This window comes from Blennius ocellaris (genome assembly GCF_963422515.1).
Source record: "Blennius ocellaris genome assembly, chromosome: 4".
In the NCBI taxonomy this organism is placed as follows: domain Eukaryota; kingdom Metazoa; phylum Chordata; class Actinopteri; order Blenniiformes; family Blenniidae; genus Blennius; species Blennius ocellaris.
Window position 1 is genome coordinate 25,016,420 of NC_137653.1, and position 17,880 is coordinate 25,034,299.

A 17,880-nucleotide genomic window follows, 5' to 3' on the forward strand; every position below is an offset into this window, starting at 1 on the left:
GCCGCCCATAATTTCTCGAGAGCCTGTCTGGATGTGACATGTCCTTTCAGCCGGGGACATTGTTTGGATGCTGATTTACACTGTTTGTTGCACTTTACCACACCCCCAGCCGCGATTGTTCCAAACTTTTTGAGGATCAATGTGTGAGCTACTTGATTAAAAAAAAAAACCCCAACAACAACAGCATGGTGAAGTTTAATCTAATTTGATACTTTTGATTGAGAGTCCTGAATTGTGTTAAAATTGTGACTTTAACTCTGCTCTGCTATTTTTTTCTTGAGCTCTGTTTTTTGTTTTTTTTGTCTGGGGGGGGGGGGGGGGGGGGGGGGTCTTCCCCTCTGTTTGAAACAGTTCTTATTCTCCCCAATCAGCCCGTCCCTCCTCCATCCCAGTGGGCGTTCCCACAATGCACCGGAGTCCAATCACAGCCAGGCCCTTCTCCCCATCCCATCATGGTCAGCCTGTTGTGTTCACATGTTCCTCTTTTTTTCTTTCCTTTTTCCTTTTTTTCTGCTCACCCTCATTGAGCTACTCAAGCTTGGAGCAGATGGAAAGATTGTAGTGGGGGGAAAGTGAGCAAGAGAAAGAGAGAGATTTTTCAAGAAGCCATGCAGAGACTGAGGCAGCCCAGAGACAATGCTTGATCAAGTGAACTGCTGAGGAACAAAAACTCCATCTTTCACTTCCAGCGATCCCCAGTGGGAGCAGGGAATCAGGCGGGACAACCCAGAGGAGGAAGATATCACACTGGGAAGTCAGTGCTTCTAGCTTGACGGGCACAAAAAGAGGAGCAAAGAAAGGACGAGGAGAAACAGAAGAACACCACAAATGTGTGTTAAATCAAAGAGGCAGGAGGACATGTTCAGAGGGACCAGAAAGTGAAGAGAAGCGTGAAAGAAGTAACAGGTGTGCCCACAAAGACTGCACAGAGGGGCGACACTCACAGTTGAAAGCATTTATAAGTAAAGCCAGGAAAAGGAAAGAGCAAGGGCAGTAGAGGGATTAAAAACACCAGAACGACAGAGATTTAAGCAGAGAGAAGGATGGCCAACTCGGGTCTCCAGCTGTTGGGTTACTTTCTGGCACTGGGTGGCTGGATTGGCATCATCTCCACCACCGCCTTGCCACAGTGGAAGCAGTCGTCGTACGCTGGCGATGCCATCATCACAGCCGTGGGTCTGTACGAGGGTCTGTGGATGAGTTGTGCCTCGCAGAGTACAGGACAGGTGCAGTGCAAGATCTTTGACTCCATGCTCTCGCTGGACAGTGAGTACCACTTTTCAATTTGTCTTCACGATGTTCTAACCTGTGTCGTCAGTGCTCACATGTTCTGTACACCCTCTGTTGTAAGAGATTCCATTGAACACGAGGCTCACTTGGTCATGCTGGACTGCAAATTTCAGTAGAATTGACACTTTATGCATCACAAAGAAAATTTTCTTAAATCTCTCAATTGCTCCTACCCAACAAATTGTTGTCTTTCTGAGTTTACTTCATTTTATTTTGCCTGTTTGACAGGATACTTCTGTAGGACATGTTGCATGTGCATGTGTTGCATGTGAATTTTACACAAATAATGTCAAACGTTAATCAAATGTTCAGTATATCATAAAAACTTGTTTTTTGAGGAGCCATTCATTTCCCACAACCTTGGAAGTGAAAAACAAAAGGAACACATTCCCCCACAATGTCTAACTGGGCTGCCTCTAGCAAGCAACCTATAAGGCTTGATCAACACTGCAGCTGTTGACGTCTTTAATAATTTTGTTTGTTAAAACTCCAAACCCAGCTGCACTGTGGCTCGCGAGTTGGTCCTGGGTTCAAATACCAGCTGGGCTTTTCTGTTTCGAGTTTGCATGTTCTCCCTGTGTGTGTGTGTGTGTGTGTGTGTGTGTGTGTGTGTGTGTGTGTGTGTGTGTGTGTGTGTGTGTGTGTGTGTGTGCGTGTGCGTGTGGGTTTCCATCTGGCTTCTCTGTGTTTTCCCTGCAATGGACTGACAACCTGTCCACAGTGTGTCCTGCCCTCGTCTATACTGAGCTGGGAATTGGCTCCAGTGTCCGAATGGATGGATGAATGGATGGATGGATGGATGGATGGATGGATGGATGGATGGATGGATGGATGGATGGATGGAGTGCTTATGTAGAGTGGGATGGAGGGTGGGAGGACGGTGAGGAATGTAGGATTTTACCATAAATTATTACAGAATATGATCATCTTGTCATCTCCTATCTTGAAACCCCTTTCTGTGACTTGGAATTCATGACACACAGATTATATGCATCCATCTACTTGCTGCTTAAATCATCCTATTAGAGATTGTAATGAAAGGGTGCATGGTGACAGAGGTGGTGGCGGTAGTGGCAGTGGGGGGTCTGAGGGCATTTTCTCTCAACAGTTTGCCTGTTTCTCTTTGTGGTTACTTTCCCTGCACACCAGCCACACTTTTCGTTGGAGGCACTTTTACAAACATTTAGGGTTAGGGTTGGGGTCTTGGATGACTCACTGCAACAACACAGAGTTTCGGTAGAAATCAGTGCAGTGGGACGCCCCGAGCCAATCTCCCATCTTCATTGGGTTGGTTTCAGCCGTAAGAACGATGTATTGTCCTTGTGCATGAATAGAGACTGTTAGGAGAAGAAAAGGACAGTGTTGAGCCAGATACCAGAGATATTCTCAGAATGCTCTCTGTCTTCCCCACACGCGTACATTGTTTCACTCGTCCAGCAACACGCCCAGTGTGTACAGATTCACACCGAAGACAAACCCGTACAGAAGATTTCACCTCACGTTGCTCTGACCAATCACACTCAATCAATCACAGGTTCATTCTGCTGTTTACCAGACAGATTACGAAACACAGCACATGAAAAACACGCGCATGAGGAAGATGCCGCGAGTCTGATAGTTGATTAAACACTCATCCGGTATACCGGTTTGATCCGAAGGCGCTCCTCTCCCCTGGATCCACTCGCAGCAGGCGCAGCATGTGATGGTGGGTATAATTGTTCACCAGACTGTGCTGCGCTCGGCTGATGCAGCCAAGCAAGTGAGGTGGAAAATGCTGGAGGTTTACGAATCAGTTTGTCAGGAGGTGATGATCATGATGTCGGGTGGGTTAGGGTTAGGGTTAAAAACAATTGTTTTTGTCAGAGGATGAGGGTTTGAATGGTGGTGCTGAAGGGACAGTTCTTTCTATTCGGGAACATCCGAGTGCCAAGTCAAAAACGTGTCGACGTCCACATGCCAATCTGTTGTGTCACAAAGAATAACAATCTTTTTTCCATCAATATAGATATTTCTGGAAAAGTAGCTTAGATATTCTACACTGTAATAAAATATGCTCAGTCAATTTACTTGTCTTGGGGAGAAGTTGATTTTTTTACTAACCGATCTACCAACCAACCAATCAACCAACAGCAATAAAACACACCTCCTGTCAGAAGTAGATTACCAATCACTCATGAGCAGATCTAAACCACACAATCTACCAGAAGTGTAGCAGTGTTAACTATTAGATTTTTTTCTACATGCGATTAATCCAGACTCAACATTATTTCACAATTTGGGCACAGGATTCAATTTATTGACCAAAGCTCAGAGACAAAGTGCTGTGTTCAAACCATCAAAAGACTGGTTTCGACATGAGAAAAAGCTAAAGTGCATCCATTCACCCGTCTTCTTTCACGCTCCTCCAGTTCAGGGTCACCGGGCACTGGAGCTGTTCCCAGCGTACTGTGGGTGAAGGCAGGGTTCACCCTGGACGGTTCAACAGGCTGTCACCGGCAAAAGCTTAAGTCACAATCTTAATTTGTCTGTATAAATTGTCTTCAAAGAACTTTCATAAATGCGACGAAGCTTGCATTTTAAAGGCCTTTGTCAAAATATTCAATATCCAGGTGCTCAAATAAATGCTAATTTGGACCTAAAGATCTCAAGTGGCTTCTATAACTCTCATACATGCCAGAAACTACCTTTTTTTTAAATTGACTCTTCACTGAGCATTTACAGTTCAAACAGTAAGATATTATTGAAAGGGCCAGAAATAGAAAGTTACTGTTCATTTTCCTTTCATTTATGTCTTTGATGATTGGTACACAGAAAAGGAATCTACTTTTTTCCACCCCTCATTGTGACCTCTTGAAATATAATTCTTTCACACTGAACCAGCATGAAGTTCACAGGCACGTTTCATATGTTGAACATATTCTAATATATTTTCAGAATTTGTTGTTGGTCATTTATAAATGGACGACAGTCGGAACTCAGACCATAGTTTTCATGACTGATGTAATCTCTCCTCAGTTCAATCCGAATTAATATTGGATACAACAGAGGCTGGAGTTGTTTGTAATGAGGAGCAAAAAACCCCAAATGAAAATATGAAAAATCTGGAATGAAGGCTGACGGGGTACTACAGTGACTCTCTACTGCTACCTAATGTACACAAGCGGTACTACACACATTTCACATCCTGTACTCTTAACAACAGCGATTGTACAGTGTGATAATGAGTCAATTTACTAGATATTGCACTAGCGTAACTACAATGGGATGGATGCTGAAGGTCAGTCTCTATTTCGTTAGTGTTCTTCTGGTTTGCTGCTACGTTGTGTGAATGTCCCATTTAATCCATTAATGGAAACACATCTTGCACTGACTTTGTAGAGCACAGAGAACAATACTGCAGCCTAATAGATAAAATGTAGCATCGGGAGGAAACTGTAATAAACAGTAAGGTGCGGTGGTGTTTCAGTCAGGGCCAGCAGTAACAAAATACTTCCTCTACTCACAATTTTCATTTCTTCTGCAAAGGGGCACCTTGAAAAAGGTCCCGAAGCGGGTCTGCTATTGTAACAGCCGATCTTACTGTTAAATTAGCCGCCATCACTCCAGAGTAGCAGATAATAACAGAGCGTCATCGCCACCTGCCCATGGGCCAATCAGTCAAGCTCATTTCAATGACGACACCAAGACCAGCGCGAGAAACTTTGCTGGCCCTAAGGCGGTCCGTTAATAACACCTCAAAATCTGATTGGCTGATGATACTGTCACTCAACATTTTAACCCAATAGCAGCATCCAGCTTCCATCAGAGGGCAGCAATGCTTTCCTCTGGTCACCCTGGCAGAGGAACAGAGTTGTGATGCATTTAGAGGACATAGGAGATTGGACCTCCACGAAACATAATCGTTTTCTGGATAAAGTTGCATACTGAACAAGCAGCCTAATTGATTCCAGACACAGATTTCAGAATCATTTTGTACTTATAAAAAAAAAGAGAAAAAAATATTTTTGACAGGAACAGCAGTGCTCGCCCTGCTGCCCCTGACTGCTCACCACTGGGAATAAAACCATTATGATAATACTAACATGTATGTGGATACATATTTATAAGTCCAAGTTGTATTGCAATACTTTCCAATAAATCCAGCTTTAGTTCCAGTTTTTGACAGTTTACAATGGCGCCATAGTGGTTAGTGGAGTGAGCTGATAACTAGGAGGTCACTCGTTTGGTTCCCTGTGATGCTGAAATGTTTCTTCATGTTCTTCTTTTGTATTCCCTGATTTTAGTCATAACCTTTTCCTACCTTCAAATACAGTTTTGTCAATGTGGACCTCAGTACCACAACTAAACATCCACATTGTTGGAGCAGTTTGACGTTTTCTTTGAGCTAAAGAATATCACAGACCCTGACTAGTCTTGACCATGAATGGGATTTTGCATGGCTCAGTATAATAATAATAACTTTATTTAGAACAGTTGTTGAACAAGATGCTTTCCAGTAAAAACACAGATATAAAAGTCGGGTGAGACAGAGGAGACAAGCAGTCATTAAACAGACGGAAATTGCAGACTACGTTTTTTGGCGACAAAACTTCAAAGGCCTTGGTGGCTAAAAAGAGAGAGCATATAAAAGATAAATAGGCCATAACTTTGAGTAAAAATAGATAAATGGAATAAAACAAGTAAGCTTCAAATAAAAGTCTGTACAAAAAAGGGTTTTTAGAAGAGATTTAAAATAGATCACTGATTCTGCAAGCCTTATCTCCTCAGGCAGGTCATTGCAAAGTTGAGGGGCCCTGGTAGATTGTGCACGGTCACCCTGAGATTTAAGTTTTGACTTTGGGATAGCCAGAAGGGCTCGATCCGAGAATCTAAGGCTGCGACCAGGCTTGTATAGGGTCAGCAGGTCAGTAATATAACTTGAGCGAGACCATGACAAGCTTTAAAAGTCATTAACAAAATCTTAAAATAAATTCTAAAATAGATAGGGAGCCGGTGGAGGAAAGGCAGGAAAGGTGTGATGTGTTGTTGCCTGCAAGAAGGGCTTAAGAAGTGTTTACCTTCAATTGGAAATATATCATTTGAAAACATTGCCACTTTGTTCTACAGAGCTTGATGAGCTGGGCTACTGCACAGGGCCCCACACAGTAACCGACACAAACAGCTACCACGGTTCTTTTGATTAGTCAGAACAATTGGGATACTTGAAGAATCGAGTTAACGGAAGGGAAATCATTTTCAGTGAAACTCAGTTTTAACTGGTTGAAGTGTGGTGCAGCAGAGAACATCATATTAGTGTGTTGACTATACCAAGTGTCACGTTGACTGGGCAAACAGATATTACGTTTAGCCATGAGAGATCTCACAAAGAGACTGTACAGTGTTGGTGGCTGGCACTGCCAAACTTGGCAGCAGAAAGAGAGGACCAGTCCATCCCCTCCACCCCCCCCCCCCCCCCCCTCTCTCTCTCCCTCCCTCGAGCCTCGCCGTCACCCCAAAGGTCCCCAAATGCCCTTGTGGCTTTTCAGTGAAACAGGTCAGAGTGTTGTCATTTAGCTTAAATGCCCGCTCACTCTCTGAAGAAGAAAGAGATAGGGGGGGGGGGTACTGGACACCATGAAAAACAACATTACGAAAGTATAATTGAACCTTTCTCTGCAGAGAGTTCAGATATTCCATCAAAAGGGGCAGTGGAGCCATAAAGCCCACTTCAAACATCACTCCATCCTCTTCCCTCCCATTATAGGTCCCTTCAGATCGACTTCTGAAATGCTGCTTAACTGTTGCCATGAATGATGGTGTGTGTAGTTCTGTCACAATGACAAATTATGACTTTGCTGCTCAGGCTTTTTTCACACAATCGCTTTTTATGAAGCATTTTCTTTTTCTTGATCACATAATGCAATTCAATTGAAGTTGGTTCTGTCCTTCATGTTTGGAAACATTCTATGAATATCTCAGTCACCCAATGAGTCTTAAACGAGTTGGATTGAACCCAGATCACTTTGGGTTCAATTCAACCTGGTCTTGTCAATAAATTTGTAGACATTGAAACCTGAGGCTCGCCTTCACCATTGAGTGATACGTTACCCTGTGATGGGCTAATGCCATGCCCAGAATGTTTGCAGACAGAATTAGATCCAGTTCCCTGTAAGTCTCGATGAATGAAACAAACAGAAGGCAGATTATGATAAATTTGGATTTGTCTTAAGTTACCATTAAAATGACTTCTCCACCTTCCACATTTGCTTCAATCTATTTAGTTCCACATTGGTAATCGGTAAAAGCCATTGTGCAGCCAAATACTTGTACCAATGTGTCCATCACAGAGATTATATTGTATTTTGTATGTATTATAGAAAAAATAAAACAGTTTGTCAAAAACTTACAGGAAGCAGGCAGAGTGGCCCTCGTTGTTGGAACAGTGTCTGAAGGTATCAGAATAGTGAATTGTCATCATGATGCGTTGTCTCACCATAACTTTTCTTCATAATTTTTGAGAAAAAAAATTTCCTTCAGCACAACTAGAGTCTCTGGAATAGATGATAAATTAGCTTTTTAGATGGACTTCAGACCTCACCATATGATCCTGGAGAAGTATTTTCAAATGCGTCTCACTGTTGGAAAGAAACAGGTAAAACTCCTCTGACCGTGTATTTCTTACAGAGAGCACAACACGGTCCAAAACAACCACTAGTAAGATGGCACTGAGGAAAGTCGTCTTGGATTCAGTTCCATCCAACTCTGTTTGGTTAGATCAGAGATGCCATTTGACAAATGCACAGTTATTCATTATGTGAGACTAAAGCGACTGGTCTTTCCTGCCAACCTTTTGTTAAAACATGTTTTACAGCAATCACACATCTTCAATGACTTTTGGGATATCATCAATCCCCTCTGCTTGCTGTAAGCTCCCGTCAGGACTTTGACGGGACCTTTAAGCACTCAGTCTTGCTTACAGAGCGTCTGATAGTTGTGGCAGTGGCGACAGCCCCACGGGAACAATCTGGCTTTGTGACGGGGCCACACAGATCCCACTGTGTGCAACATGTAAAGCAGAACCTCCTACAGCTGCTTTGTGCCAGAGAAAGAGAGGTTCATCTGTGTTGGTCCCACCTACAGCCATCGCCTGTTTGCCAATATTGCGTACACATGTATGTGTGTGCATGAATATGTGTAAATATATTGCTCCCACTGAGTTATGTATGTATGCATTGAAATCAGTGTGGGAAGCAAATTAGATTTTTGAAGAGACAAGAACCACAGTGGACATTAGAGAAGATCAGGAGGATCATTTAAGGTCCGAGAAGCTTAGGCCCAAGAAAGAGAGAGAGAGAGAGAGAGAGAGAGAGAGAGAGAGAGAGAGAGAGAGAGAGAGAGAGAGAGAGAGAGAGAGAGAGAGAGAGAGAGAGAGAGAGAGAAGATTGAATTTACCCTAAAGAACAGAGGTGGATTCTTCCTTAAGATCTCCTTGTCATCAATGCTTGTAATTTTCCATTAGTTAGTATTAGTCACTTCATTCATTTATCATTATTGTTTGTGTTGAGAGACTTATTAAAGCTTGTTTTTGTCCCCTTACCCCCTCATGACTTTCCTCCATCCCTTTCTACCTGCATTTCCTATCTTCTATTGCATCATCAACCCACACCACAACCCTTCCTTTCCAAATCTGCATCTAGTCCACATCCAGACCTGCCGAGCCCTCATGGTGATATCGGTGTTGCTGGGCTTCATCGGCATCATCGTCAGCGTGGTGGGCATGAAGTGCACCAAAGTGGGCGATAACAACCCGTCTACCAAGACCCGCATCGCCGTGACGGGAGGAGCGCTGTTCCTGCTCGCAGGTGAGATTCTTGCTCAGCTGGCCTCAAGTTTTCCACCCAAAAGACACTTGGGCCACATCCACACCAGGCGAAACAATATTTTTTCTCCCCAAGATTATGAAATAAATTCCGTCCAAATGTCACTATGAGCACGGCTCAACACGAGGCTTCGGGACATGTAGTACACATGCCAGGCCTTCAGGGGCGCTGTGACTCACCAAACACACCAAAACGCTGCTAATGCTGCTTGTAGTCCGTGATTGCTGTGGTTATTTGATGACATCACGGACCGTGGTGGGGGGAGGGGGTTGGGGGTGGGGGGGATTAAGTCATCTTTTTACCACAGATCATCGTCTTTGCCGTCTTTTCCGTCCACACCCCAGTGGGTTGAGTGGCACGAGCCACGGTTTTAGAATTTCCCCACTCTGAGACACATGTTAAAAAAACGGTTTTCACGCTTCTAAAACCGCCCCATGTGGATGATAGGCCAAAAACAGCTCATTTAGGTTAACCGGCAATCTTGTGTGGACGACCCCTTAGTGATTTAGTTGGGGTGATTTGGTGTTTCTCTGGCTGGAATGTCTCGCTGAGGCATCCTTGATGTAATTAGAGTTGCAGAATGTAAACAGGAAGTGGTCATTTGAGAGACATTAGCTTTGGACTGCATGCATAACCCAGAAGGTTGAAATTTACTAAACATTATACTCCATCTGAGGGTTTTGTCTTTCTATACTGTTGTAGCTTCAAATGTTTGTGGGTTGAGTAAAGCACTGAAACAGTTGTTTCCTCTGCTTGCAGGTCTGTGCACGTTGGTGTCTGTATCCTGGTACGCCACCCAGGTGTCCTATCAGTTCTTCAACCCAAATACACCGCCCAACGCCAGGTATGTGCGCTACCCAGTAGCCAAATAGGCATCAACACACACCTTAAAGTGCTGAGGTCAACAGTAAAAAACCTCATAAATGTTACAATTATTTACCTTCGTTCATCAGAACAACTGGAAATCAAATATTTCCAATTTACACAGTTTTAGCGACTGTCTACTGACACCCCGTTTACACAATACACACAAAACTTTTGTTGCATTTTCGGTGTCTGTTTACACGACAATGGTGGTTGTTGAAACTGAAAATGCAACTTTTGGGAAACGGTTCCCAAGGCGGAAGTTTTCTCAATTGACTTGGGGAAAATTACACTCTTTGGAAACCTTTGGGCCCTATCTCCGTATCGACGGTGGAAATGCTGCTACTGGTTCTTCACACCACTGCCATAGTAACAAGTTGTTGCACACATGCTCAGTAGATGAAAAATAAGTGTATATAGTCCATGTCAATAGTGATGAAAACATCGTGGGTAAGTAATAACTACGTTTTAATCAGGTTTTTGGTTGTTACTTGATGTTTTGGAACCTTTCATTGTGAATTGTTCTTGGGTATTAGTCATGGATAATTTTTTGGGCATTCGGCTTGTTTAAGCTCCTATAAGATACCTTGTTGGCCCAAAATGTTGGAAAATGTAAGACGGTCCACTAAAGTCATTTCTGTTTTTCTTGACTGCAGGTACGAATTCGGCTCGGCCTTGTTTGTGGGCTGGGCGGCGGCCAGTCTGACGGTTCTGGGCGGCTCCTTGCTGTGCTGCTCCTGCTCCAAAGATGACATGCGAGGGCAGCAATATTACCGCCAATCACAGCCTTCCACAGCCAGGGAGTACGTGTAAACCCCAAACCCTTGAAGCAGTCACCCAAACAGAGAGCAGAGGATACGCTTGGCACTCCTTCAGACACTTGCTTTTCCACCCCTGAAATTACACCTGCTTAAACAAAACAAAAAGACTATCATGCATGCACACATGCAAATAAATGCCACTCACTTGCTTGAATTCTTACGCAGAAACACACCGGAGACGGTATTTCTCACAAGCACGTTTTCACAGTTGTATATATTCTTGCCGCTAAAAGCCTTATAAGCTTTGAATATGCGTGAGCAGGCTTCATGTTATTAATCATCCAGCTCCATATACAACTAATCTAAAAGTGCCTTGATGTTATCACTGAATGTACATGACAATGAACACAGAGGAGCATCATTTAGAGTAATGTTTAAACACCAGCACCACAGAAGTTACGAGCATGTCCTGTGCTTCCTGGTTGGAGCTGTATTGGTGACTTACCTCTATATTGCTTTGTGCATTCACACCCTGCTCGTGCAGTTGGACTGGAAAGAAAAAAAAAAAAAAAACCACTGTGCAAAATCAAGAACATTGTCTTTCCAGTTGTAAGGTGTTTTTGAATTGAAAATAGCTCTTACGCATTTTTATACTTTTCCAAAGCTTGGAATGCAAATCATTCATTTTACTTGTTTTCTTGTTGACCTAAAAGTAATTAAATCTAATTATCATTCCAAAAAACACAGACTTTAGCCAACAAAATGTCAATAAGTGGCTCTCCACCTGAGAGGAACAGCTCATGGGTCATTGAATTAGCCAAGAAGCAGCTGCATTCAGCGCTACAAAGGCTTCAAGCAGCCTTTTGCACCACCACAGTTTCTTCTTCTATACTTGCATCTCACAGAACTGCTTGATAAGCTGGAATGAGGAATGAAGGTGAACTGTTGGCTGAAATTGTCTGTGTAGCTTGTAATGAGTATGAATGCTGTTGATGATTATCACTAAAAAGAGTGGAGTTTCTCACCCACATGTATCATCATGCATTTACTAATGACATCCCTGCAGATTCATTCACTCCTTCCTCTCATTATTTGCCATGTAACCAAATGAATGTCCGAGATCTAATCTGTTTCACACTTCTGACACTAAAAATAAACTTACAACGAGTCATCATGTGCAAGATTCAAGCATTTACACTATACAACTACAATAATACTGAAAATATTGAGAAGTCTTTTGAATAATTGACTTGAAAAGAATACACACTGACCACGACCAACAATCAGCCACAACAAAGCAAACGAAAACTAATTAATTCATTACACTGGAATCTAAGATCTAAGATCTATGGCAACGTTCACACCGCAGGTCTTGATGCCCAATTCCAATTATTTGCTGGTATCCGATTTTTTTGTGTGCTCATTCACATTACGTGAGACTACCGTGTGAGTGTGATCAGACCAGATGGTTTGAGCACAAGTGCACAGCACGCTGTTGACTGAAGTAAATATAGCTGGCACGCCGATCAGTACCAGGGTTGCCAGACGTGACTCAATGTTTTCAGCCTATACAGTGTAAAACTCTCCAAACAGCCCAAATCTCAGCCTGTGTTGGAATCAAGCGTAAAACTATATGTGGAATAAGAACACACCATAAACACACAAATGCACAAAATAAAGTTAAAAAATAGAGAATTTGGCCCTCCAATTGTGGAATACCCACCAAACCTGGCAACAAAGGTCAGCCCATGTAGATCCATTTTCAAGTGGTTGTCAAATATGAGTTGACAAAACCTGGACAACATGACAAGGAAAAGAAGGAGGATGAGGAAAAAAGAGAGCTCAGCTTTTAACACTTTGGCGGAGCCGCTTCCTCCAGAGTTTATCTGTGATGTCAGTCACACGTCAATGATGAAGCAGTCGCATGTAAAAAAAAAAATCTGAATTGGTACCACATGTGACCGAGGCCTGGGTCTGGTGTGAAAAAATTGGAATTGGAGCTTTCACACAAAAACCCTCAAAACATGTTGGATATGGGTCACTTGTGAGTAAAAAACCTGAACTGGGTCACATTTCCCTGCAGTGTGAACGTGCGCGCCAAGGTGCTGAGCAGCTAAAATGTTGCAGCGTCAAAAAGAAATAAAATATTGTTGCAAGAATGTCAGTGACTTTAATGAGGACCAGATTGTAATCGATTGTAGGTGATCTGCTTAGGTTTTTCTGGGGTTTACAAGCTGAGAAAAACTTGGGCATCCAGGTTTTACAGTGGAGTGGACCATGTAGCCCCAGCCCCAGAGAACTACTCTAGTAGAAATGATAACAAGTCAAGTCTGATTTATTACAATCATGTATAAATCGTGCTAAATTGCATGCCCATGTAAGCACATTGGGTATAAGTGTTCCCTGCAACAGGTGATCAAAGGAGAATAGTGCCACAGATCTCCTGCAAACAGCAGGACTCAGATCAGAGTTTTTCACGCATTTGGCCACTTAAATGTGACGATGATCGACATGAATCGGCATCATTCATGAGTTTATTTCCTTAAGTTGAGTTACCGTTTACACAACAACGAATACGAGTGTATCCGCAAAACCTTCTTCACGTTTGGGGGGGTCCGTTTACATGACACCGGTGTGTGGATCCACTGTATCTACAAAGTTTTTATACCGACTCCCAAGGTGGAAGATTCTCTCATGGCCATGATTCCCTCCTGCAGAGACTGCCGGAAGCTGCAGAATGCTCTTGCTGTGCTCCTGCATATCTTGAAGTTATAAAGTATATACTTACAGATCTTTTAAAGGGTTAAGAGATCATCTGCTATTATCACGGTACAAGACATGGCAATACAAATTTTCACTTCTCACTTAGATGTTATGGTGGCAAAATGAAGACATACACCACTATGGCACAGGTGGTTTTAATGTTGTGGCTGATCCTATCCAGCCAACAGGTGTTTTGCAAGCCAGTGACCAATCCCTGCAGCTAAGATACAATAGATGAGTGCAGCTATCCCTCCATTAGGGCTTGTAAAATTCAAGTGTAGAGCTAAATTGGCTCTTGAGTTGCCCCTTGGTGCTCGCACATTATTTGAGTTTCTGAAAGAGACGGTCCGTCACTGTTCCACATAATAAAGCCATTAACTTTTCTCAGAATAGGTCCCTGTAGCCCCATTTCCTGGTCATAAGGCCTCTCTTCTTGGAAGACACTTGTTTGTGGAGTGCTCCATTCTTTTCCGAATGGCAGGAAGGCTGTGGGCCTTTAGAGAATCCTTGTAAATAAAAGAGATGTCGAGCATCTCTGTTCCACCGTAGCAGCTGTGCTTTGAATGACTGCTCAACAACAAGCATGGAAAACTACCTGCAAAGCTATGGCCAAAGACTAAAAAAACAGAGGAAAAGGGATGCATCATTTGGTTAAATATATAAGACAATTTGGAAAATACTGTCTTAATTTAACTTTAACTGGTTGAGAATTAAATATAAAACATGATAACCAAGCCATACTCATCCATTAAATGTGATCCAATGGCACTTTTAGAGAAAACGCAGAGAGTTGGATAGTGATCTAACTTCCAAACAAATCCTAAATACTAACTGACATTCGGCATGTATATATTGACTGTAACAAGCGCTCCTTTGGTACCTCAAGACTCGTTTATGGAGCTGCAGTTTTCTGAGTCAGGACACAACACATAAGGGTATAAGGATGACAAAACAGCTATCACACTACCTGGTTAAAAAAAACTTCAACAAAAGGTAGAATCTGCAGAGCCAGCAAACTGATTTTCTATCCTTTGCTCAGAAACAAATGACTCTTTATGCTATGCTAACTTAGCTCTTGCTTTCTAGCAGGAGACAGTGAAAAGTTTGCTTCAGGAAGAAAACAGATGAATTCGAAAAGTTGGACAGACCAGTTTAAAGATGCTTCAAAGATTGAGTCTTAATAGTGTTTACATTAAGGAAGCACAGACACCGATACCAGTACTGGGTATCGATGTTGCAACATCAGCAGCAGGTAGACAAGAGAAGACAAGTGATGACCATGATTTGTAGATTCTTTAATATTAATGAGAATGGCAAAAGTAAAACTGATTGTAAATGATGTTCTGGCAAAATATCAAGAGGAGGAAAAAGAAGGTTGATACAACAACACTAACTGAATCATCAGAGACATTCAGACCAGCAGAGTTAGCCCGATGCTATTCGGTAGTTTAACTGCTCAGTGGGATCAGGAGGTTTCTACTCGGAGCCGTGCTACATGCTACATGCTGTTAAATATTTTCCAGGTGTCCTGCACATTAACAAACTGACGGGCTCAGGACAACAGACCAGTGGGTCGTACAGGTCCGGCTCTCTCCTCCAGTTAAAGTGAAGAAAAGAGACAGTTTCAACCACAAACACAGGATAGATAAGGAGATAGGAGGAACTTTTCATACCCAGAGTCTTATAGTGCGAATACTTCCTGCAACCCATGACCCACTTCCGGTCCTCTCTGAGCCAATCACAGTGTAGAATTCTTGACCCTGTAGTTAACCTCCTCTCCTCAAGGAGGGGCATTTTCTCATGGTTCTCACTCTTTAGGTTGAAGACGTTTGGGTTGTTCGATATTTACATTACATAAGCTATATTCAAGCCAGAATAGTTCAACCTTCCCCCTTTAGACACATGCGATACTACATGCTAAAGAGTTTTGGGGCTCACACTCCAGTGAAGCTTACATGCTAAACATAATTAAAGTATGAGTGAGACACTCATTAACGGTGAGCTGGAGTGTGTGGCGGCTCACAGCGAGCTTGGTTCTTGGGCTACAGTCTACAGTCCACATAGGGCACAGCGTAGCTGCTATTCGTACTGTACACAGCCGGATACCGGAACCTTCAAGCTGTTGGAGGTGACGTAGTGTCGACGCAGAAGCCGTTTCGCAGCAATGCGTAACCTCACACATTGTTTCCATGTAGAGTATGAATTTGAGCTTTAAAGCTTTATGGCAATTAATAAGTACACATATTGGTACTCGGTAGGTAAAGGTCAGTACTCGTACTTTACACAAGTGGTTTCAGTGCATCTCTAGTTTAGGTAAATTTACCATAGCTTTGTATTTAATGTAATGTCAACCCTGTCAGCTAATCTCACCAATCAACACAAAAGTCCTTCCTTACACAAGTGATTGAGGTTTACAGCGAACTCAAGTGTGCCGTCAAAATCTAACTTAATGTGCTTTTCCAGCCTTTTTATTTCCAATAAAAAAGAAAAAGTAATCTCTTCAACCCGTAGCCAGCTGACATGTAGCAGCAGCTCCTCCAACCCTCCCCGTTAACGTCACCATCATCCCGCTGGCTCAGTAACGCTGTGCGACTTTATGTGTCTCGTGTTTCCCCTCCTGTCGTCTTATCCTGTCTTCTGTCTTCTTCTCTCCTCTTAATTCAGGGCAGAGTTGTTGAGTGAAACTAGTTTCCCTGACTGATCAGCCCCTGCGTTTTTATCGAGGACTGTCCGACTGTCCCACCACTGTCGCACGCCTCCTATTCCTTTCTTGATTCCCCGTTGCCCCAGATTTGGAAACCCTCTCGTAGACGATCCCCTGCTTTTCTCAGTATCTTATGCACCTTATCAGTTTGAATGGGGACAGAAATCTCATTTACCCAATTCTCCTGTTTTCTCTCAGCATCTGAGCCTTTTCTGTAAATATGGACTCTTAAAGGAATTTGTGATCAGACCTTTTCTTTAAGAAATGAGGTGTTCACCATACAGCATTCTCCCCATCCCTTCAGCCCCCCTCCCCCCCATCTGTCCTGCATTTGGCTGAAATTTAACCATGATATGAAACACTGTTGTGGGTATTTTGTTGCGCTGATTTATGATTTCACTTATATCCTATGATCTCTGGTTTTTTTTGTAAATGTCTTTGGGTTTAACTGTCTGTTGTGACTGTACTTTGACTGAAACGTGTCTTTTTTTCCCTTTTGAATTGCAGACCAAATGTTAAAAGTACCCCACCAGAGAAAAGGGAGCAGTACTTGTAGTTTGGGAGTCTTCTGGCCTTACCATGGTTTAGATTCTGTCAAGAGACAAAAAAAAAAAAAACAACAACAACAAAACAAAACAAACAAGCCTCTTACTGAGGAATTCAAAACAGACAAGAACAAATTTACGGACAGAAAACATTCAAGTATATTGCAGCAGCTCAAATGACAGTCTTTCTGAAAGCTGAAATTTCATGAATTGGATGTTTGAAGGGGTTCAGAGTCATGGTATCCTTGTCTTGCCTGTATTGTTGACTTTGGGAGAGACAGTCATATTCAGGGTATGTCCTCCATAACATGTTAAAATGCCCAGGTGTATATACCACCTCCATTCCTCTTTTTTTTTCCCACTACAAATGTAATGTTTTACTACAGTGCCTTATAACATATGTTTGTGCACATGTATGTGTTTGACTACATGGATTCTTGATAGTCGTCCATCCTATCTGAGGGATGTGTGTCCACACTTTCTCTGCCTTGTTCTGTCTGGATTTCTGAAAATGAATGTGAAGTTATTTTCCAGCACTACTTATTAAAGACACACAATATCTCCAGTACGAGGCCTTACTGTCTAAGAAGCTGTGTTCCTGTTTCCAAGCAACCTGGATTGAGGATATGCGACTACGTTCATTTTTCCTCTGTCAAGTGCCAATAGGATTTAGCATGAACGACAGAGTCGTCTTGTTGACTCGAAAGGATGTACTGTACCGCGTGCTGTCTCTTGTACTAAGGAACACTCAGGTCTCTGAGTGTTCAAAAGCCTGCATTTATTTACCATGCCATTCCTTTCTCTAATATTTACCTCCTCTATGTTGTGTATCATCTCATTCACAGTATACCCATTGTCTGTGTCTTTTAGAATGAAGTAAACAGAGATTTAAAAAGTGAATGCGGCTCAGACTCAGTTCCTGATCACCCTCACTTTTTGCCCCCGCCTGACTTTTTGCTCGCCACCACCACCCCTCCACTTGATTTCTCCTTTCCAGCTCAAATACTTCTTTTGCACCCTGTTGTTCAATAATTACAGACGTGGAATTCCACTTCTGCTCCACTGGACTGTAGCACATTCCCAGAGGTGCACTG

At 42.7% G+C, this 17,880-nt stretch overlaps 1 protein-coding gene across 1 annotated transcript; it reads left to right on the forward strand.

The window, feature by feature from the left end:
• The first annotated feature begins 556 nt into the window (after nt 1–556).
• Nucleotides 557–17,640, forward strand: cldn19 (claudin 19). The gene is made up of 5 exons (XM_080495060.1): nt 557–1,266; nt 8,967–9,131; nt 9,909–9,993; nt 10,670–10,816; nt 16,749–17,640. The coding sequence occupies exons 1-5, from the start codon at nt 1,044–1,046 to the stop codon at nt 16,795–16,797; spliced, it is 669 nt and encodes a 222-aa protein (XP_080351186.1). The 5' UTR covers nt 557–1,043; the 3' UTR covers nt 16,798–17,640.
• Nucleotides 17,641–17,880: the final 240 nt, after the last annotated feature.

What these genes read in the sequence shown, in the direction of transcription:
- cldn19 (XM_080495060.1), top strand. Translation starts at nt 1,044, where the DNA reads ATGGCCAACTCGGGTCTCCAGCTGTTGGGTTACTTTCTGGCACTGGGT. An exon ending in AGCGCTGTTCCTGCTCGCAG is followed by an intron (nt 9,132 to 9,908) that starts GTGAGATTCTTG and finishes CTCTGCTTGCAG; the next exon opens with GTCTGTGCACGTTGGTGTCT. An exon ending in CAGCCTTCCACAGCCAGGGA is followed by an intron (nt 10,817 to 16,748) that starts GTACGTGTAAAC and finishes TTTGAATTGCAG; the next exon opens with ACCAAATGTTAAAAGTACCC.